At 42.5% G+C, this 22,460-nt stretch overlaps 1 protein-coding gene across 1 annotated transcript in view; it reads left to right on the plus strand.

Moving 5' to 3' along the window:
• Positions 1-2,091: 2,091 nt before the first annotated feature.
• Positions 2,092-22,460, plus strand: part of TBX22 (T-box transcription factor 22) — an 89,737-nt gene continuing 69,368 nt past the window's right edge. Inside the window, exons 1-4 of the mRNA XM_069212574.1 lie at positions 2,092-2,563; positions 4,182-4,323; positions 8,543-8,644; positions 16,554-16,728. Coding sequence (XP_069068675.1) covers positions 2,419-2,563; positions 4,182-4,323; positions 8,543-8,644; positions 16,554-16,728 — 564 coding nt within the window. The 5' untranslated portion in view covers positions 2,092-2,418. The remainder of the gene's footprint in view (positions 2,564-4,181; positions 4,324-8,542; positions 8,645-16,553; positions 16,729-22,460) is intronic.

Here is a 22,460-nt window from a genome sequence, read left to right on the forward strand (position 1 = left end):
CAGTATTCAAAGTGGGAGTTTAAAAACATGTCCGTCTTTGGTTATATCACACTGATATGGCTGCTCTAGCCAAGCACAAGCCCGTTTGGGTAGTCATCAGTATGTACCAGACAGCATCTCTCTCACCCTCTTTGGCCTGTACATATTCTAACTATCTAAAGGCAAGATGTGTGTACCTTAGGCTAGGAGAGTGGTTGTTCCTGAAGTACCATGCCAACTTCCATGGAGTGAACATCCTGTAGGGACTGTGGCCAGTGTGAAGAATCACTCAAATATGTTGTGTGCCTCTTTCTAGCATTGTTGAATGTGCGCAAAGCTCGGCTATGATGGGAGTGGAACAATCTGGGGGTCCCATTTGTCAACATGCATTTCTGGACGTTGGAGCATATGTTTTTTTATTTACAAAATCATCCCTCGGCTGTTAGTCAAATATCTACCAGGCTCTGCATTTGCTAGTTTATCCTTGTAACTAAGGAGGTAAATTGAATACGCAGTCTCTGGAAGAATATCTTAACATGCAGAGATGAGTCAGCTGTGAGAACATTTCAGTTCTTTTTATCTGCACCCCACTTGTGGGCGAGCTACGATGGACTGACAGCAGCCTGTTTTAAACGCTATTTTGTTGATTACAGTAAAAGAGACTATGGTCCTTCACCTGGACGGGTGGTACTGCAATTTCTAGGCGAAAGGCACTGTTTTCATAGGCCATTTAAGCAGTGGTTTAGGGCCTTGCATGGAGTTTAGCAAATAAGATACTCCATCACAAAGGTCGTGGATATCCGGTCCGCCACAGTACAAGTGCATTGAAGCTTATAGCACTTGTGCTATAGGGGACAGGATATCTGCCACGTTTTGAGCGAGTATATCGCCCGCCACATTCTAATAACGCCTATAGGAATACTCTTAGGTGCTCTAGGCCCATAAATTACTCTAAAGACAGCTTTGTCTTCCTAAGATCATATATGTAGTTCATTTTTCCGGGACCATCAAGCAATTTGGGTATCTTACTCTTTTTTTCCTCCTCTCGTCCTCTCGCCAGTCTATATTTTCTGTTGTTCATCTCTCTCAGCTCCTCCTTGGTCATCTTTTTTATATGCGTTTCGTTCTAAACTTCGATGTGCATACCATACACGACAAAGGTTTTCCCTTCTGACCTCTCTCTTTCTCTGTCTTTGCTCTTTCTCATACTGTCTTTTTTTCTTTATCTCAGCATGCCTTCCTCTTTTTGTCATCCATTCTTCTTTTAATTCCTGTTCTTTCTCTTTTTTCCTTAGTTCTTTCTTTTACCCCTTGTTTCTTGTCCTTCAGGTCTCTCTTATTTCATTCCTCTTTCTTTACGGCTCTTAGCCTCATAATCGTGTTTTTTTTCTTTCTCTCTCCATTTCTTCTTGTGTTTCTCTATTTTCGTTGCAGCATTCGGGTTTAGAATTGTAATTCTGAATACATTCATTGATGCTAACTGTGAATTTCCCGCGGTGCTGTTTTGAGTCAGTTTTTAGCTGTGGTGTTGAATATGAAGAAAGCCCGTTCTAGAAGTTTGGCAGGAGTATGTCTAACACATGGATGCGTAGGAACTAGTTGAACAATTGAACAATACCTCTACTTTTGATGGATAAGTAGCCTCTGGTGTACAATTATGTCAGATTTCTTTTTATTTGACGCTTTAATGTAAAACAGAGATGTTCTCTTGTCCCAGAGTAAACTTTTCACTCCTCCCCGCTCTCTAACCCTGGTTATGTCTTATAGCTTCGTCTCGTTTCTTTGTCTGCCTAACTCCCCTCAATATTTAACCCGGTTATTCCCGTGTCGGTCTCTTCTTTCATTGAATATACAATATGTCATTCGCTGCAGGTGATGTTGTCTGATTAATTGCACTGTGGGTCGGGCCTTTCACTTTGCCTCAAGCTACCAGATCTCCAACCTGAGGGACCCCTCGCCCCCTGCTGATATTTATCCGTGACCTCCTTTTCATATTGCAATCCCTCCATGTTTGTCTCTCCTCCCTCGGTTTCTGCACACGCCCCCTGCCTCTCAAGTCCCTGCTCCCTTCACCCGACCCTTCTGAAGTGTCAGTCAGTGAGTGTTTTTAAAGTCCACCACAGTTTCCAAAACAAACACTGAAGCCTTCAGCCTCACGTTGCCTCAGCTGGGTGCAGGGCGCCTCCTCATTGGAGCTCTGCTGACTGACACCGGGCCAGGCCGCTGCCCCAGCCCTCCTCCTTCAGGGTCCCGGGACGCGTGAAACCTGGAGCTCCACTGACAGACGCGTTCTCGGGCCGGGACAGGGACTCCTCCGTCACGCGACCTCCGCCATGAGGAGCTGCAAGTCTCCATCCGCGGCGTTTACTCCGTTTTAGCACAACGGTCTTCAGCGCAGGGGCTGTCGGCCACGTCCGGGGACTCTCCCTCTGGCCCGGGATGGCCCTCAGCACGCGCGCGCACGCCTTCTCCGTGGAGGCGCTCGTGGGCAAAGCGAGCAAAAGGAAGTATTCAGATCACAGCGCCGAGAAACAGCTGGGCCAAGAAGAAGGAACATGCACCGGCAGCACCAAAGACGAAGAAGGTGAGAAGAGTGTTAAGCGCGGGTGGGAGTGCGTTCGTAAAGACATCATGACCGTTCTTGGCTTTACTGAACCCTCTGTGTTTCCTTTATTACAAAAGCTCAATGTGATTCATATTCGTGTTCAGTTCATAGCAACTATGTATAGAAACCTTTTCATCGAATTTGATGCTTCTGGGATGGACTTATGAAAATTTGTGCATTGAATCAGCCTATCTTCCAATTGATACGGCTCGAATAAAGACCGTAATATGTATTTAGTTCTAAAATACAGGTATCTGTTTTTTGTTAGTAGGGGTTGTTTGATCGGGCAATTACACAACCCATTTACAGACAAAGATTTTCGAAACTGGAATCAGAAACGAGAACGCATTTAACAAACCTCGAGAGTGGAGAGCATTAATTATGTTCTAATTCCTCTCAGTTGTTCCATTAAATATATATATTTGCCGATATGTTAAAACAAAATAAATGTTTATAGATATTAATGTTTAAGGGCCTGTCCACACACACGTGCGCAAACACAACGTACAGCAAAGGCCACAGGAGCGATATGAATTTATATATTTTTGTTCGATTGGTCATTTTTTCTTTTTAAAGCAGTGGAGAAACGTCTGGGCATCTGCAATGTAAAGAACGTAACAAGGCAATGCGATGGTGATATCTTCCATTCGCGCCTTTGTTTGAAATGTGGTTCCCAGGTGTAAAATTCTGTATCACTTCTCTGCACCACTGATGTACTGGGATTTCACTGTTCTAGAATAAGAAAACATATATGCTAAAAGGTTTCGTCGACTCCCGGCGTATAGCATGAATGTCTGGTTGTTGATAGTGCCACGGGTTGTTGGACAACTTCACGGCGCTTCGCTAGAGCGGCCAATGGGTGGTAAAGTTAAAACAGTAGCCATTTGACCCTTTCCTTACACAGAGTGAGATACGAGCTGTGCCAGTTGCTGTAGCGGTTACCCATTATCCTTCACTGAAAGACTGCCCCGGGGGCAAAGGTGGGCAGCAGTGAGTGGGAGGTGGTTATAGCGCCTTCTCTGACACTTGCTATCAATGTCTTTCACTAATAAATGGTTCGAATTCGAGTCCGACACTTTCACGTTGTCTCACTATTGACGTAATGAGAAGATTATTTCAGCGTGGGTTGTTTACGGTTCAGTTTGGCCCCTATTAAATGACTTTTTTAGTTAATAAAAGCACACGCGCTCACCATAGCCATGGCTAGGCACACACCCCTGTTGGGCGCCAGGATTCCCCCGGGGCTGATAGTGCGCTTTACGAAAAACATAGCATAACAGAGGTGCTCCTTGGGACAGGGGCCTTGTCAGTTGTGAGCGTCCTAAGAAGGGACGGGTGGGAGGCCAGGACCAGCTTAAAATGACTAGTGCCTAGTAGCAGGACTCTCATAATATCTGCATTATGCCCCCGATATAAGCCTGCTCATGCCATTTCGCGGTTCAGGCACAGGTGGCATTTCGTTTGTTAGTGGCTGGGAGTGCCCCGTCTGTGCCAGGAGCTTTTCCCCTTATTAGTGGCGCCCTTGGACCCTGCACGCTGTCTCCTCGATGGGTACATTCTCTGTTTCACTCACTGTGCCTCCCTCGGTCTCTTGCAGAGAAGCGCCCGAAGTCGGAGTCCGGCGCCGAGGGCAGGGCTGCCGCGCCAACTCCCGTCACCCAGGTGGAGCTGCAGGGCTCCGAGCTCTGGAAGCGCTTCCACGACATCGGCACCGAGATGATCATCACCAAGGCCGGCAGGTAGGCACCTGCTCCACCCGCCCCCTCTCAGGGCCGCGGATCCCCGGACCACCCGCCAGTCTCCCAGCCTCTACTGAAATTAACACATACAAGCGCCGCGTTCACGCTCGGCGCGTTCCGTTCACATTACCAGTCTGTGGGTGTGTGGATAAATAATGTGTGACTGGTGTCCACAAACAATGCCCTATTAAGACTTATTTTCCTAATAGTGGGAAGTGGATGTCCATGCGAATAACGAGTCAAACCATTTTCACTGCTTGCTGGAATCCACGAGCCGAAAGCTTTACGCAATGTTGAAAATACCGCACATAATAGTATCCTTTATTTAGGATTACCTCGAATTTGGTCCAATACTTAAATATAGTAGCAATAGAATAATTGACTTAAATTAAGTCAACAACACGTGCATGCGCATTTGCACAATTCGAGTAAAGTTGTTACAGTTTTTAAGGAGCACCACCATTCTATAGCCGGGGTTCTTATAAAAGCCCCTCTTGTTTACACCGTGGATTATGTTGGTCCATAAAAAAATGTGAGCTTTCATTTCTTAAAATGCTCGTCGTTTTCCCCTTGATGCAGTGGTGTTTGTGGTAGATTTTCAAACTTGCTGCCTCGTGCACACTAATGCATGCATTCGTGTGTCCGTCTTGCCCGCGCTCGCACGTGTGTTGCATTTCTCTTAGATGTTCATTCGTGCTGGCTTACTGTGTGCACCTGAGCGTGCGTGTGTCTGTTCTCACAGATGCGCGCTTCTTTTCGCCGGCGGATAGATTCCCACTCGTGTTACCGCGAAGTGCGCAGATGTGTGTTATAGATGTCCTCTCGCTACTTTGGCCCCCTTGCAGTATCGTTGGTTGATGTTCACCCTTGTTACTTCAGCGTGTGTGCCGATATTACTCATTGGTGCCCACGCTCGTTACATCGATGCGTGTGCTGGTTTTACGGTAGATGTCCATGCTTGTCATCCCGTGTGTGAGCGGTTTTTCACACAGATACATAGATGTGTTACGTCAGTGTGAGTGTTGTTAAATCTCCTGGATGGCCTCTTGTTATTTTAATGTGGGTGCTGCTGTGTTTCGTAGATTATCACTCTGGTTATCTTCGTATGCGTGTTGGTATTTTCCGCAGATGCTCACTCTTGCCAGCCCGCTGTGGGCACTGGTACTTTTCAAAGGTGCCCTTTCTTGCTAGCTCAGTATTTAGCAGCTTGTGATTATGTTATGGTGGTACTTTTCGTAGGCTCACATTTGAGCGTTTGTGATTGTACTTTTGTAGGTTCACTCTGTTGATTGCATTTTTGTAGGTTCAATCTTGGAGCTTAGGGAGCGTGCCTAATTCTTTGTGAGTTCACTCTTGCCAGCCCGGTGTTCGCGTTGGTACTTTTGAAAGGTGCCCAATCTTGGTGGCTCAGTATTTAGAGTATCCCCGTCGTCGACGCCTACTGTTAGTATCTTGTGATTATTGTGGTACTTTTCGTAGGCTCACTTTTGAACGCTTACCGTTTGTGATTGTATTTTTGTAGGTTCACTCTGGTGACTGTATATTTGTGGGTTCACTCTTGTTAGCTTAGTGGGCGTGACTAATTCTTCGCGTGTTCACTCTCGCAAGCTCTGTGTCCTTTATGATGCTTTTGGTGGATGCTCACACTTGATGGGTGTGCGTGCTGGTATTTTTCGCAGCTGCTCGATCCTGACATCTCGGTGAGTGTGGTGGGTACGTTTTATGGGTCCACTCTCACTAGGTCTGTCAGTGTGTCAATAACTGACGTAGATTCGCTCATGCTAACTGAGTATGAGTGCTAGTCTTCTTGTTTGCTTTGTTTATCTTGTTAGCTCAGCGTGGTGGTGTTCGTCTTAGTTTCATTCTCGGTAACTCAGTGTGTACGGTGATATCCTTCGTAGATCTACTCTTGCTAGATCATTACGTGTGGTGGTATTCCTTGTATGTTCACTCTTGCTAGCCGAGAGTATGCGCTGGATATGTGTAGTAGGTTCATTTTTTCTAGCTCAGTGACTAGCTAGTAATATTCTTTATAGGTTTACTCGTGCGAGCTCATTGTGTGTGTGTGTACGTGTGTGTTGGTATTCTTCGTAGGTACACTCTTGCTAGCCCGTTGTGTGTGCTAGATATATTTCGTTGGTTCTCTCTTGTAGTTAAGTGAGCATACTGACATTCCTCGATAGGTTCACTCTTGCATGCTCGGTGTCTGCCTGGTGTTCTTCGAAGGTTTACTATTGTTATCTCATTTTGTGTGCGTGTGTTGGTATTTTGCGAAGGATTACTCTTGCTAGCTCAATGTGTGGCTGGTATTATACTCCTTAGGTTTACTCTTTCTAACGCAGTGTGTGTCTGTTCCTATTCCTCGTATGTTCACCTTTGCTTGCTTAGTATGTGTGCTGGTTATGTCTTGTAGATTTTATCTTGTAGTTCAGTGCTTGTGCTGGTTATGTTTCGTTAGCTATCTCTTGCAGTACAGTGTCTGCGCTGGTTATGTTTCGTAGGTTCTCTCTTGTAAATCTGTGTGTAGGTTATGTTTCGTAGGTTCTCTCTTGTAGCTGTGTTTGTGCTGGTTTTGTTTCGTAGGTTCTCTCTTGTAGTTAAGAGTGTGTGTGGGTTATGTTTCGTAGGTTCTCTCTTGCAGTTCAGAGTGTGTTCTAGCTATGTTTCGTAGGTTCTCCCTTGTAGATTTGTGTGTAGGTTATGCTTCGTAGGTTCTCTCTTGTAGTTCAGAGTGTGTTCTAGTTATGTTTCGTTAGCTATCTCTTGCAGTACAGTGTCTGCGCTGGTTATGTTTCGTAGGTTCTCTCTTGTAAATCTGTGTGTAGGTTATGTTTCGTAGGTTCTCCCTTGTAGATCTGTGTGTAGGTTATGTTTCGTAGGTTCTCTCTTGTAGCTGTGTTTGTGCTGGTTTTGTTTCGTAGGTTCTCTCTTGTAGTTAAGAGTGTGTGTGGGTTATGTTTCGTAGGTTCTCTCTTGTAGTTCAGAGTGTGTTCTAGCTATGTTTCGTAGGTTCTCCCTTGTAGATTTGTGTGTAGGTTATGCTTCGTAGGTTCTCTCTTGCAGTTCAGAGTGTGTTCTAGCTATGTTTCGTAGGTTCTCCCTTGTAGATTTGTGTGTAGGTTATGCTTCGTAGGTTCTCTCTTGTAGTTCAGAGTGTGTTCTAGTTATGTTTCGTAGGTTCTCCCTTGTAGCTCAGTGTTTGTGCTGGTTTTGTTTCGAAGGTTCTCTCTTGTAGTTCAGAGTGTGTTCTAGTTATGTTTCGTAGGTTCTCCCTTGTAGATCTGTGTGTAGGTTATGTTTCGTAGGTTCTCTCTTGTAGCTCAGTGTTTGTGCTGGTTTTGTTTCGTAGGTTCTCTCTTGTAGTTAAGAGTGTGTGTGGGATATGTTTCGTAGGTTATCTCTTGTAGTTCAGAGTGTGTTCTAGCTATGTTTCGTAGGTTCCCTCTCGTAGTTCTGTGTGTAGGTTATGTTTCGTAGGTTCTATCTTGTAGTTCAGAGTGTGTTCTAGTTATGTTTCGTAGGTTCCCTCTTGTAGTTCTGTGTGTAGGTTACATTTCGTAGGTTCTCTCTTGTAGTTCAGTATTTGTGTTGGTTATGTTTCGTATGTCCTCTCATAGTTCAGAGTGTATGTGGGTTACGTTTCGTAGGTTCTCTCTTGTAGTTCAGAGTGTGTTCTAGCTATGTTTCGTAGGTTCTCTCTTGTAGTTCAGAGTGTGTGTGGGTTATGTTTCGTAGGTTCTCTCTTGTAGTTCAGTATTTGTGTTGGTTATGTTTCGTATGTCCTCTCATAGTTCAGAGTGTATGTGGGTTACGTTTCTTAGCTTCTCTCTTGTAGCTCAATGTGTGTGCGGATTATGCTTCATAGGTTCTCTCTTGTAGTTCTTCTGCGTGTACTGCTTATGATTTGTATGTTCACTCTTGTAGTTCAGTGTGATTGGGTTATGTTGCAAAGATTCTCTCTTGTATTTCAGTGTCTGCGCTGGTAATGTGTCGTTGGTTCTCTATTGCAGTTAAGTATGTGTGCTGGTTATATTTTGTATGTTCCCTCTTGTAGATCAGTGAGAACCTTTCTTTGAAGGTTCATTCTTGCTGTCTCAGTGTCTGGCTGTTATTCTTCGCAGATTTACCTTCGCTAGGTCTAGATGTGTGTGTGTCTTTTAGTCTAATGTGTGTGCTGGTTTGGTTCCGCTCTGCTGTAAACTGTTTGCTCTCCCCACAGGCGCATGTTCCCTTCAGTCAGGGTGAAGGTTAAAGGTCTGGACCCGGTGAAGCAGTACTACATTGCCATGGACGTGGTCCCTGTGGACTCCAAGAGATACAGGTGAGTCTTCAGCAGGCTTGCCGAGCACCCTCCACACGTCTATACATGGACAGAGCAAAGCCCTTGAGGTGAAGCATGGCCTGCAGGCTCCTCTTCAAGATGGGAAAGGTAGAGGCTGCAAGGCAGCGGTGGGGTGAGCTCTCGAGGCATGAACCGAGCAGTGACCCCTGCCCATGAGCCTAACAGGGTCTTCAAGACATGGGCAGGTCACAGTCCCATTACATGGTTAGGACTGTACATGATGAGTGCAGAGCCCTTTGACCCTCCACGAACAAGGGTTGCCCCACAGATACAGCTGCTAGCGGCAGAACCTACATGCTCCATTGTACAATGCAAGCAAGAGGTCAGACATTTTCTGGACCCGTAAACACATTTTTGGCGTGGTATACATAAAAGGAAAGTACTCTGTATTGTTTTTTTTTTTTTTTAATTCAGCACCCATATATGTCCTTGCCTCAGCTATTCATTTATTTCTTATTGTGGGATGGCACACAAGGCCTTCTGTCAGTCTCTGCTTTTAAAGTCGTGAGTGCCTGCTGTGCGTTGTAGATTTTCCTTTCAAATTTAACATAAAGTGTTTTAAACTCAGAAATCGACCTAAGACCATCAGCGAAGCTCAGTCATCTGCATAGAGCTCCTATTTATTTTATTTTTGTTTTTCATCATAACCTATTGCATTTACCATTATAAAAGGGATCCGCTCCTGCATAAGATAAGGATATTGCAAGTCACAGAGGAGCTCTATAACCAAATAGAGGAACGAGGCTGAAGGTCGAGTTCCTTTAGATGGTTATGGAACTCTGAAGTTATAAGGTTATGGCACATCACCTTTCACTAATCACTTACATCCTTGGTGAATACCTCTATTATATGAGGGAGAGAGCATGTTTGCAAATATGAAGAATAAAAAAAGAACCTCCAGTGCAAAATTAAACACATCAAAAACCTGTTAGGTATTTGTTACAAAAACATATTAGAATCAGTTCAATGGAACTTTGTTGCAGTAGCTCGGAATGTGTAGAGACATGCAGAAAGATTTTAACATATCTAAAATCAAGGAGTGTACAAATAAACCTGTTCTTTCTGCTTGCCACTATTAAGCTAGAAAAACTGAGCAGAAAAAAGAAAAGCAACATTCTGTTTTTGTTGCTTTAAATAGCTGTTTGGATTCTGCTTTGAGACCTGACCTGCCTTTCCCCTCAGTTGTTGGCTCAGGCAGCAGGCATTGTGAAGTTAGAACTCAACTGTAATTACTGTTGAGTTCTGCTGTTATTTCTTTATAATCAGCAACTAGGTGCTTTACAACTCGCTGATTATAAAGAAATAGAGATAAGATTCCAGAACCCCATGTATTATAAAGCACATTACGCCTTGGAAAGAGATGCTGCAAGTGCCCTAAAAATAAGGTACTTTATAGTGCCTTCAAAAAGAAGTATATCGCCTTCAAACTACATGTACCATTTCATAAGCAGGCATAGTGACCTGAAAATGAAGTTGTGAACAATAAAAAAGAAATAACATTGACACTAAAAGGGAGCTAGAATGTCCTCAAATACTATAGTCATTACAAAGTAGGTGCTCCAAATTAAGTCTTACCTGGACTTATGGGACTGCTAGTGATATTGAGCCTTTTCACGGACCCTTGGAAAGGAGCAGAGGAAGCCTGAGATAATCCTAGAAATAATATCCCTGCAAAGCAGCAGAGGAAGCCTGAGGTAAGCTTGGAGATAATATCCTTGAAAAGCAGCAGAGAAAGTCAAAGATAACCTCAACTCAGTAATAACCTTTAAAGCAGCAGAGGAAGCTTGGGATAACCTCTGAGATAAAGCACCAGAGGAAGTCTGAGGTAACTTCGGCAATAACCTAGTAAAGCAGCAGAGGAAACCTGATGTAACCTTGGCAGTAACCTTGTAAAGCAGCAGAGGAAGCCTAAGATAACCTTGGTGATAACCGTGCAAAGCATCAGAGGAAGCCTGAGATAACATCAGTAATAACCTTGTAAACAGCAGAGGAAGCTTCAGACAATCTCAGAGATAATACCCTTGTAAAACAGTAGAGGAAGCCTGAGGTAGCCTTGGTACTCATGTAAAGCAGCAGAGGAAATCTGAGGCAACATCGGTAATAACCTTGTAAAGCAGCAGAGGAAGCCTGGGATAACCCTGTAGATAATAACCTCGCAAAGCAGCAGAGGAAGCCTGAGATAACCTTGATAATAACCTTGTAAAGCAGCAACGGAAGCCTGAGATAACCCTGGAGATAAAGTAACAGAGGAAGCCTGATTCAACTTTGGCAATAACCTTGTAAAGCAGCAGAGGAAGTCTGAGATAACCTTGGTGATAACCTTGGAAAGCAGCAGAGGAAGCCTGAGATAACCTTTGTGATAACCTTGGAAAGCAGCAGAGGAAGCCTGAGATAACCCTGGTGATAACCTTGAAAAGCAGCAGAGGAAGCCTCAGATAACCTTAAAGATAATACCCTTGTAAAACAGTAGAGGAAGCCTGAGGTAACCCTGGTACTCTTGTAAAGCAGCAGAGGAAGCCTGAGTAACGTCTGTAATAGCCTTGTAAAGCAGCAGAGGAATCCTGAGATAACCTCGGAGATAACTTTGTAAAGCAGCAGAGGACGCCTGGGATAACCCTGGAGATAACATTGTAAAGCAGCAGAGGACGCCTGAGGTAACGTCTGTAATAACCCGGTAAAGCAGCGGAGGAATCCTGAGATAACCTCAGAGATAATAACTTTGCAAAGCAGCATTGGAATCCTAAAATAACCTCATAGATAATAACCTTGCAAAGCAGCAGTAGAATCCTAAAATAACCTCAAAGATAATAACCTAGTAAAGCAGTACAAGAAGCCTGAGATAAACCCAGTGATAACCTTGTAATGGAGCAGAGGAAGCCTGATATTTCCCTGGTAATCTTGTAGAGCAGCTGAGGAGGCCTGAGGTAACGTCTGTAGTAACCTTGTCAAGCAGCAGAGGAAGCCTAAGATTACTTCAGTAATAATCGTGTAAAGCAGCAGAACAAGCCTGGGATAACTTCGGAAATATCCTTATAGAGGAAGCCTGAGATAACCTTAATCTCGGTAATATCTTCGTAAACCATAACGTTGTAACCATGAGTAGATGAAGCCTCATATAATAGAGGTAACTTCGGTGATACCCCTGTAGCAGCAGAGGAAACCTGAAATAACCTTAATCTTGATAATAACTTTGTAAGTCATAATGTTGTAAAGCAGCAGAGGAATCCTGGGATAATAGAGGTAGCCTGAGGGAGCTTCGGTGATATCCTTGTAGCAGCAGAGGAAGCCTGAAATAACCTCGGTAATGCCCTTGTAGAGCAGCAGGCAGCAGCAGACGAGGGCTTTGGACACAGCACGCTGCAGAGATGGCAGTACTGGGAGGCTTTCCTATTAGACCGGAGCCTGCATGGGACGTTACTCATGAAAACTCCACATTTTGGACTTAACCTTGACTTCAGGCCCATGAACAATCAATTGAGACATTTTCAACAACCAGGCGGACACCTGAGGGCCATCTTTGATCTGCATGCTTGAGGGTCAAGTCCAATACTGTTTAATCAAGCACTCTTGCTCCACACCCTTCCTTCCACAGGTCATTGGGAACTGACAGCAGGGGCCACAGCCAATATTCACTCTAATTATGTTACTCCGTGTGTGACAGTACACTGTGTTTGTGCAGGCTTTCTTCATCTGCGTATGGATCTGAGAGTGGCAATCAACTTTTTTTCTGAGTTGTTGGGTTTGGGATTTTATGCAAGGTTATTCTAAACTGGAAACAAAACTAGTAAACAAGTACGTTTATGCTCCTAGCAGGGGTCCCGTAATATAGATCGGACTATTATTTCGGGTGGATGACGTAAGCCTAAAATAATTTACACCATATATCAAAATTGGCTCTTCTGATCGAGGGTTCTAGCCACACGAGAGAGTGTCCGTTTTATTTGCAGAATTAGCACATCTAAATACGAGAACGTGTTTTAAATGGTTATCTATATTAAGAGAAATACGTGTGCGTGTCTAGTTCCGAATTCTTCTAAAGCGTTTTTTCTATATTTGGCTTCTTGATATAATATTTAGATTCACCTACATGAGACTAATATTTAAATATCAGTGAAGCAGGGGGGTCAAAATGATGTGCTCCGTCACTATAGTAGTCTACTTTTAGCCAGTCTGAACATAACTTTATATATTGTGAGCAGAGGGTGCAGCGGCCTGCCCTGGGACTAGAAACTATTTTAATCAGACACACATTTACCCCAGCAGGAGGAATTTTGAAAGAGGCTAGAAATAATGCGTTGCGCTTGGTTCATTTTTTCACCAGACGTTTCTTACACACAGTCTAAGTAGTGCTGATGTGGACATTCCATGACAGAGAAAAACACTCCTGTGTGGAACATAGCAGTGCAATCAGGGCGATATTGGGGCATCACATATTCAAAATTATTTGTATTCAAACCACTCTTTCAATTACCCCTCATCTGGCCTGGAGCGCATACTTTTTGCATTTCTTGGTGAAGAAGATGTGTCCACCTCTCTGTTGGTGGCAAGATTCAGTTCCTTTTGAGAAACGAAGGGAGCAGTAGAGGATGTAATGCGCCAGTGGGGGTGGAACTCAGTAAAAAAGTGAAACTATTGAATGTTCAAGAACTTCAGTGAATGCCCTGACAACAAACTGCCGACAACGTTGAAACGTGTCACGAAGACCAAGGAAAGGTCTGTAGTCGCATCGAAGATGTAAGAAATGTGTCCAGGACTCCAGTGAAACTCTACGAGGCAAAGTATAATTTAAAAAGTTATTTCACGACAACGCCGTCCACCGCACAGATGAACAGGTCACTGCACAGATGAACAGGTCACTGACACTAGCCTGTACATTCCCGAATTAGCGCCAGCGCTCTACCCCAGCAAGATACCAGAATAACATATAACATGTTCCATAATCAGACAGAAAAATAAAGAGCACTTACAACAATCTCATGAACACTACATGGTAATAGAATACTACAGAGCGGCCCTCGGCTTTATTTTCCCAATGTATTCCTGTTTTTACTTTCAATATCAAATTTTTAAAAAAAGCTCCGCTGTTCGTTCTTCCGCCTCTATGAAATAGCAGAGGCACCATTCCAAGATGGCTGCACGGAAGTCTCCTAACTAGCCGCTCTTACGTCAAGGCTCGAGTCACAGTAGGATTGCGTCATCGCACCTTGTTTGAAGGTCCTCCGCTCGGACCACCGCTTGCTCGTCATTGCTTCTGCCTCCTCGGTCATTAGGGAGCTGTACTAGATTGAGCCTCGCACCTCCCATCTGAAGGAGCTGTGCACGGCTGTTTATTGAAGGTCTCTCTAGAACTGCGACTTCCCCCTCCAGAGAAGCCTGTCCCGCGTGGGTCCTGCAGATCATTGTAGTCCCCCTTCTGCCCCACTGACTGCTTCTGCTACTCCCCGGAGCCCGTATTAAGTAGAAAGTACCATCAATTTAACAAATTAGATTGTTTTTCTTAAAAAGATACTCACAGGGAGAACTGACGCATATGTCGAATGTAACTCTGCACGACCTGACTTTTCATGAGGTCACAATCTATCAAGATAGTTCAAAGGGTTGACATGCATGCTGCACAGATCGTTGTGTAACTTGCTAAAGATAAAAGTAAAACATCTCCTCGGTTTGACTAAACATTTTAAGACTAGAATTAACTGTTCCAAACTCCATATGAAAATCGTAGATAATTTCACAAGTATGACTTCCCCGTTATATGCTAGTTCTACTTTCAGGAACCACTTTCTCCACAGATCTGCCTAAGTCATATTGTTCCCGTTTCTGCTTAACAAACGGTTCAATAAACTGAAATCGTGCCGCCTTGCAGACTTTATGCTGTTTTGGGAAATTAGGAGCAATTGGCCCATTCTTTTGGATAAGTACAAAAGCAGGATAGATAAGGAAGATTTGATGCTATATCATTAAAAATAAAATATATCCATTTCTATCTGTCTGAAGGGATAAATAGTGCAGCTTTTCTTAGTTCTGTGCCTGCTCTCAGGCCCTTGATGCGCGCTCCATGTCTCCAGTCATAGGGATGCAGCGTCAGCTTTTGATCCCCTTCAGCTCTGGGGCCCCTGCTGGCGGTGGTGGGGGGTGGGAGGGAGATCGAGAGGACACCCCAGCAGAGACATACGAGATGAACTGACGCTGCCACTGCGAACACAGTATCTGTTAAAACAGAGAAGTTCGCAGGTAGCTCAAGAAATTCTGCAAGATACCGAACAAACTAGAAGGAGTGTTCAGATGGCAGTGTACACGTCTTTTGTGGGGCAGGAGGAGCGCAGAGACGTTTTAAGGTATGGGCAAAGTGGATTCTGCCCAAGGCCCCAGCCTTCCAGGGGGAGGGGTGCGGAGCGATAGTGCTAGTTCTGTTCTGCTGAGAGTCTTTCCCTGATGACCCCGAATAATTCTTAGATTGTTTTAAATACTGTTTCCCTTTAATTTATTTTAATGTGAGTGATGTGTGAGAGTCCATTACATTTTTCAGCATTATGTTGTGTTCATGTTTTATGCAACATCCATAAAAAATGCTTCTTTTAGATCAAAATAGGACCTCACATATGAGAAATGGGGGAGTATCGTACAGAGCATTTGCAGTAATATTAGTGAAATGCTGCTCCTACAACATTGAAAGCACACATTACTATCTCTGAATAGTAAATGTGAACACATTTAGAATTTGGATAAGTGTTCCCGTGCACTGTCATTAGCCTGACCAAAGACAGCATGAAAGAGCTGAAATTGGCTTGTAAATGTAAACCGGTTCCGAACAGGGGCCCTCACGTACGCTCGCCCCTGGGTCCCCAAAATCCTTAGGAAGTCCCTGGGGGGAAGGCGGGTAACCTGTAGGGGAGGCAACCAGCATTTTTTTTTTTATCAAGGGACGCTGGACAGCTTAGAATGTATTTATTTATTTAGCAGCGTCTGTCCAATCAGAAGCGTTTTACAAAAGCAGAATTGGGTGTACATAGAGGAGTGGGAGTGAGATTGTTGTCATAAGACACAGAGGGCAGCAGTTAGTGTGTATGTAGTGTGCCAATGCAAGGGTAATTTTGGTGAACACACGCACAGTAAGGGTAATTATATTTCTACAATTACTTAAGAAACAGAAGATTCAATGCACAAGTGATATTCGTCAACTGCCTGGCAAAACATAGAAGAGATAATGACATCACATACAGCTATACTGTTTGAGAGCTAGTAGAAAAATACAATTCTATTTTGGACATAAGTACATTATAGGGGACCGATGGATGATAGAAATGTTACTGGGTACACAATGGACGTATTTATGGAAGGATTGGTGGATGGATAAATGGAGGTATGCATGGATGGGTGAATTAATGAACAGATGGATGGACAAGTGGCTTGATGAATGGAAGGACAGGTGGGAGGACGGATGTATGGGTATGTATATTGTGTGGAACGATGGTGGGATTTTGATGGATAGATGGAAGGATGGATGAACAAACGGGTGGACGTATGAGGTGAGTGACGAACGTCTAGAAAGAATTACAGTAGTAAGCAGTTACCATATAGTACAGTGATGGATGCTAAACATTTCAAAAACTGAAATGTACTTATTGGATTGTAAATGCGACTGTGATTATGTGAGGATGAGCTTCATTTTAACTTACATCAATAAACCTCAGTCTCAAACTGATCTAATTGGCTGGAATCCTGCTGCATTTAGAATACATCTGACCTCGTTTTACCTAATCTCCATAACACCTCCATCCACAGCTGCATTCTTCTTGAATCGGCCAGTATATGTCAACTGATGCACGCAGTGTGGCCTCCCTCTCGCTGCTGGCGGATATTTAAAATTGTGTGTGGTTTTGTTTTGTAGGTATGTCTATCACAGCTCCCAGTGGATGGTGGCTGGAAACACCGACCACTCGTGTATAACGCCCCGGCTCTACATCCACCCTGACTCACCATGCTCTGGAGAAACCTGGATGAGGCAAATCATCAGCTTTGATCGTGTGAAACTCACCAACAACGAGATGGATGACAAGGGCCATGTAGGTGTGCATTTCTTTATTAAATGGACATTTAGATGTGAATTTGTCATAGTTTATGGATATGCAAGAGCAACTTTTCTAAAGTGTATGGTCATGTATTTGTGCCTCTCCATGCACTCTATAATATTTGGACATGTAGGTAAATATTCTCTATGTTATATGGGCATGTAGCTGGGCATTTGTATGTTATGTGGACATGTAGGTGTGAGTTTCATGAAATGGGCACCTAGATGTCAATTCTTCATTGCATATGGAGATGCAGGAACAGCTTTTCTAAAGAGTATGGTCATGTATTTGTGTACTTTCTACAATATATGGACATCTATGTGTGCATTGGATATAGGAATATATTCTGTGTGTTATTTGAACATGTAGCGGGGCATTCTCTGTGGAAATGTAGGTGTGAATTCTCTTCATTAAATGGACATCTAGGTGTGAATTCCTAACAGTATGTGGAGATACAGGAGCAACTTTTTTAAAGTAAACAGTCATGTACATGTACACACGCTATAGTTTATGGACATCCCTGCGGACATTCTATGTAATATGTGGATATATAGGTGTATGTTCTCTAGGATATAGCATTTTCTATGTTATATGGACACGTAGGTGTGAATTCTCTTCAAGGTGACGTGTAAGTGTGAGTCCTTCATATTATATGGTCATGCAGATGCAACTTCTCTGAAGTATATGACTGTGCATTCCTTATAGTATACGGACTTGTAGGTGTTCATTTTATTGTATATGCTCGTGTAGGCACGAATTCTTTATAGTATTAGAAGAGCATGTGTCTTTCTCATAATGATATGCTCATGTAGGTGTTTGTTCTTTAACATATTTTTCGTGTAGGCGACCATTCTATGTATTATATCAGAATAAAAGGGAAAATACTCTACACTTACCTACAGCATATGGACATTAAAGTGCAACTTCTCTTAAGTATATGGACACTTATTTGTGCATTCTCTATAATATATGGGCATGTATGCACAAATTACCTAAAGCATGTTGCTGATCGTGTGTATTCCTTATTCTATATGGATGTGCGTGTACATTTACAAGCCTTCGTTATAGGATATGGATAAGTAAGTGTTGATTTTCTGTAGTATACGTTCATCAAGTTGTTCTCAGTATTATATTGAGATATATGCATATATTCTCTGTAGCATGTATGGTATATGGCAGCATGTCCTTGAGGGTGTATTGGAATTTAGGTGTTATTTACGACAATGCATTGGATTGTATGCACGATTCTCTACAGATTACGAGGCAGTCAATTGTATATTCTGTATTTTATAAGGAATATTTAGAGACCTCTCTTAAATGAACACTTCCAGTGCTCACTGAATGTAATATGGCCTGCGACCCATGGCCTCTGCCACGAGTTTGGGCTGACTGGATTCTTAAATGGTTAAAGAGCTGGTGCAGCACTGTTTCACCACCTGAGGCAGTGACAATGATTGTTGTACCATCGGAATTTTAAACAATGTAGCAACGTTTGCTGATGTTGTTAAAGTAGTGACAGACTACAGTAGAATACAAACCAGTAACACAACAGGAAGCAAGAGAACAGCACAACAAAAACCTAACATGACGCAACACTAAAAACCAAAACAGAAAACAACACAGTACACCACAATTACACAGCAATGCACTTGGAGCCTAAAAACAAAACAGCACAACAAAAATCACACAAAATCACCACTGCAACACAACACAACACAATGAAGATGCACAAATATTCTTGTCACACATTACCATCTCCACAAATCTGCCATCATAACATAGTGGTAAAAGGTGCTTGCAGGAGATATTGCCAGTAACAGTACAGGCCCAAAAAGTATTATGGGCTGGCCCCATATTTTAAATTAGAACTGCCAGTGCCCTCTTTATGTGAAAAGGTCATCTGAGTGTAAAGACCCTGTCATCACCAAGAGGTTTATTTCAATAACAGAGGAGTTGTTTTACGCTATGCAAAGTGTCAGGGCTGGTTTAGCGCTGGTGGTGCTCTGTGCGACAATATTTTTTGGCGCCCTCACCTCCATTACCTCATCCTCAAATTCCCTTATTACCACCCAGCAAAAGTGCCCCTCAGCTCTCCGTAGCCCTTCTGTCATATACATCTCAATTGTATTAAAGCACTGGTAAAGGCTGACTTTACTAGAGCATCTGAGGGAACATTTCCTTTTAAAAGCGTAAAGTCATTGGCACAATTATGCACCAAAGCACCAAACATTTTGGTGGGTACAGAATACCTTGCCTTCAATAAAGTAACCACAGGACATCGATAGTTCCTTACTTGTTTTAAATTCGCGGTTTATGTGTCAGCTATTATGATAACTCTATTTTTTAGAAATATTACCTCCTAACAATACTCATTATATTTATTTTAGGGATATTACATTTTGAAACGTTAAAGGCATTACTCTTCGTCAGCCTTGTTAATTCTTTTGGAGTCTGATCCCTTAGAACATTATTGTCCCTCTCCATATCAGTGTCAAGGTCCAACTTGGCTAATATTTCAATATTATTTAAACTTTATGCCTGATAGCATTTTGTAAATGACTAAAACAATACATAATAAAAGATGCAGCCTATGCGGCTAAGCAGCAACATAATAAATGGAGTAAATGAAAAGGATCATAAAGACTAAAATGGTAATCGCCCTAATCATTCACCTTACCTTACCTTGGGTAATGTAATGTTTTACCTTGATCTTTTCCAACATTAGTCCTTCAGAAGAGACCCTCGCTCTAACCCATGCATCATCTGTAGAGTATGATTTACTAAAGCAAACTAAGACAGATTGCACATGTTGTATATCATGCCTGGAGCCAATGGAAGTGTATTATGCTAAATGTTGAACTATAATCAGCAAAAGAATCCTGCAGATTGCCCAAATAATATTAATTCTTCAGTTACTTTTAATGTCAATGTCAATATTTTGTCATTTGTTTAAAAAATCAATTGAGCTGCTATTTCAATAAAAAGAATAACATTGTTCTACTATCCAAAACCTGGATAATTTCTAATAGACCCATGGCAAATAAACTGGTTTGACCAAAGGTTAGTAAAAAGGTTATCGATAGTCGATTAAAAACAATATGTCCCTCTTCCAAGAAGCATCATCATTCCCAATTACCCGTCTGACACAGCAAGATGCAGAAATGTATGCCCAGATAAGTGAATGTGCCTTAAGTATTTCTTTTTGACCAGCTCTGAAAACGTGGATCACTTGACTCGAAGGATTCTAATTTTAAATGAATGACTGAGAGTTGTATGTGGCTAACACAAGGTCCACAGATACTAGCAAGTTGCCGTGATCATGGGTCTCAACAATTCTAGTGATTAGGACATAAAGGCCCGTATTTATACTTTTTTAGTGCCGCATTTGCGTCATGTTTAAACGCAAAAGCGGCTGCTGCTTTTGCGTCAAAAAGCGGCCCGAATGAGGCACTAAAAAAGTATAAATACGGGCCAAAATACTTCATCTAAATCATTTTCTCAAACCACAGACTGGACACTGCCCGATTAAAAATCTAGAGAACTAAGAAGGCTCGAACATGAAAATAGCCATTATTCTGCGACTCCCACTTATTCTTGAGTCACATTTCTCTTCATCTAACCCTTTCTCCATTCTTCCTCATGGCCATGAGGACACTAGATTGATCCCATTCAGCTTATTCCTGCCGTCTCATCTTCCTATGGCCTCCCCAGGACCATAGGGGCCAGATTTATGGTGGCCTTGCACCATTCCCACGCAACATTATTGTCCTTTGTTTACACGAATGTGGCGTTGGAAGGGTAAAAACACTGCACCATATTTACAAGGTGGCGCAATGCTTGCATTGTGCCACTTTCTAACCCCTTGCCCCACATCATGCCTGTGCCAGGCATAATGTATGCAAGGGGGGCATTTTGGCTCTAAGGAGGCCGTACAAATGGCGCAAAGGAATCTAGGAGATTCCTTTGCGCTATGTTTATCTGCATTTGTTAATGCTTGCTAAGTGCAGGCGTTAAAAAGAGGCTTCCATTGATTCCAATGGGCTTCTGGGTGCTTTGCAGGATTAGCAACATAATTGTTTTACGCTAATCCTGCACTGCGCCGGACTAGCATAAAAAATTATGACGCTAGTCACCCTAAATACCGCCATGATGCGCGGTATTTGAAATACGGGACTACCATGGTGGTGTTATGGGGGGGCACTAAGGGGTGCAGAAAAAGTGGCGCTGCACTATGTGCAACGCCATATTTCAGAAATCTACCCCTCAGTTCTGCCCTGTAACTTAACAACGGCTCATCACACATCTCGAATTGCCTAACATTTAGATTTAAATTTCAGTGACTGTGGCAAGCCTATGCAATTATGTTCTTTTAAAGTACTTATATTCACATGCCACATCATTGACTAATTTATATAAGCTATGTGACGTATGGAATCTGTGCACATGTGACTTATTTACCTCTGTAGGTCGGAAACTATGCATATCTCTCATCTGTTTTTCCATATTTCTAAGTACTGCGCTCGAGTTGTCCTTTTCATGCTTCAAACTTAGCACATCTCCAAATACCATAGAAAATAAATACCTTTTACCTCCTAAATCCATTCTTTGGTATAATCATTTTATCTCCTCTTTAAAGTTTACTATTTCATTTATTTAGTTTGCAGTTCGCTCGACCTATTATGAAAACAGAAGGTGTCAAATTAGCTTACGAGTGCCTGGTCTTTATTTTTTGTTGTTATTATGCGCTCTTTATTAAACCATTGGAAATCCCTGTTGATTTAAACATTGTGTAATAGACTTTGCCTCCATTTACTTACCAGTTCAGTAACAAGTGAAAAACATGCCTAGATCAATTATAAATAAATCAGTCAGATATGTTATGACACCCTGTAGTGTATCGATAGTGTCAGTATTCCATTTTACCGTGCATCCACTCCATTACACGTCATCTCATCCAAAACCATAGCCATTAAGGGCAATGCGACGCAAGAAAAAAATCAATTTGGTGGAAAATGGTCACTGTAAATGCGTCTTAAAATCCAAGAATGGTTGTGTATGAGTGAGTCACAACAGTTTGAAGTAGTATAGTGGAATTTGAATTTTCCATTTCTCGCTCAATGTGTGAATTTAGTTGACCCCTTATGAACTGTATTGGCAATTAGGTATCTATTGTGCATGGTATATTGACTTGTAAGTGTAGGACATATAATTGCATTAGGTATAATAAAGATTTATTGCAGGGCGTGCTCTATAGAAACACTTGTGCATCATTTGTCATATATTGTCACACTATTTTACAATTTAATAAAATTTGGGACTGCAGTGATCCAAACAGACTAGTCACACCACTTCGTGCATCAGTGGTAACGGGATTTGAACAATACTCACCCTTTTGGTTTTATGCTTTTTGCCTCTACTGGTGAAGATCAATACAATCAGCACAGTAAAATATGCAAAATAAATCTGGTGTAATAAGGAAAATTCTTCTTTACTTTGTTGCAATATATGAGATTTGCATGGAAAGGGACCATAAGGACCCCCCTGCATTTCAGTGGTTCTTCCAGAACATTTTGATTTCTCTGAAACCCTTTTAAGAGTGGGCACCATCTAAGGTTGTGTCTTGTTTCAGCTGCAAAACAAAGAATTAACTTTCCAACGCGATTTATCATTTTATCTATTGTGAAGTCCCAAAGCATAAACATGACATTCAGCAAGCTAACCCATAA

This window comes from Pleurodeles waltl, chromosome 2_1 (genome assembly GCF_031143425.1).
Source record: "Pleurodeles waltl isolate 20211129_DDA chromosome 2_1, aPleWal1.hap1.20221129, whole genome shotgun sequence".
Classification (NCBI taxonomy): Eukaryota; Metazoa; Chordata; class Amphibia; order Caudata; family Salamandridae; genus Pleurodeles; species Pleurodeles waltl.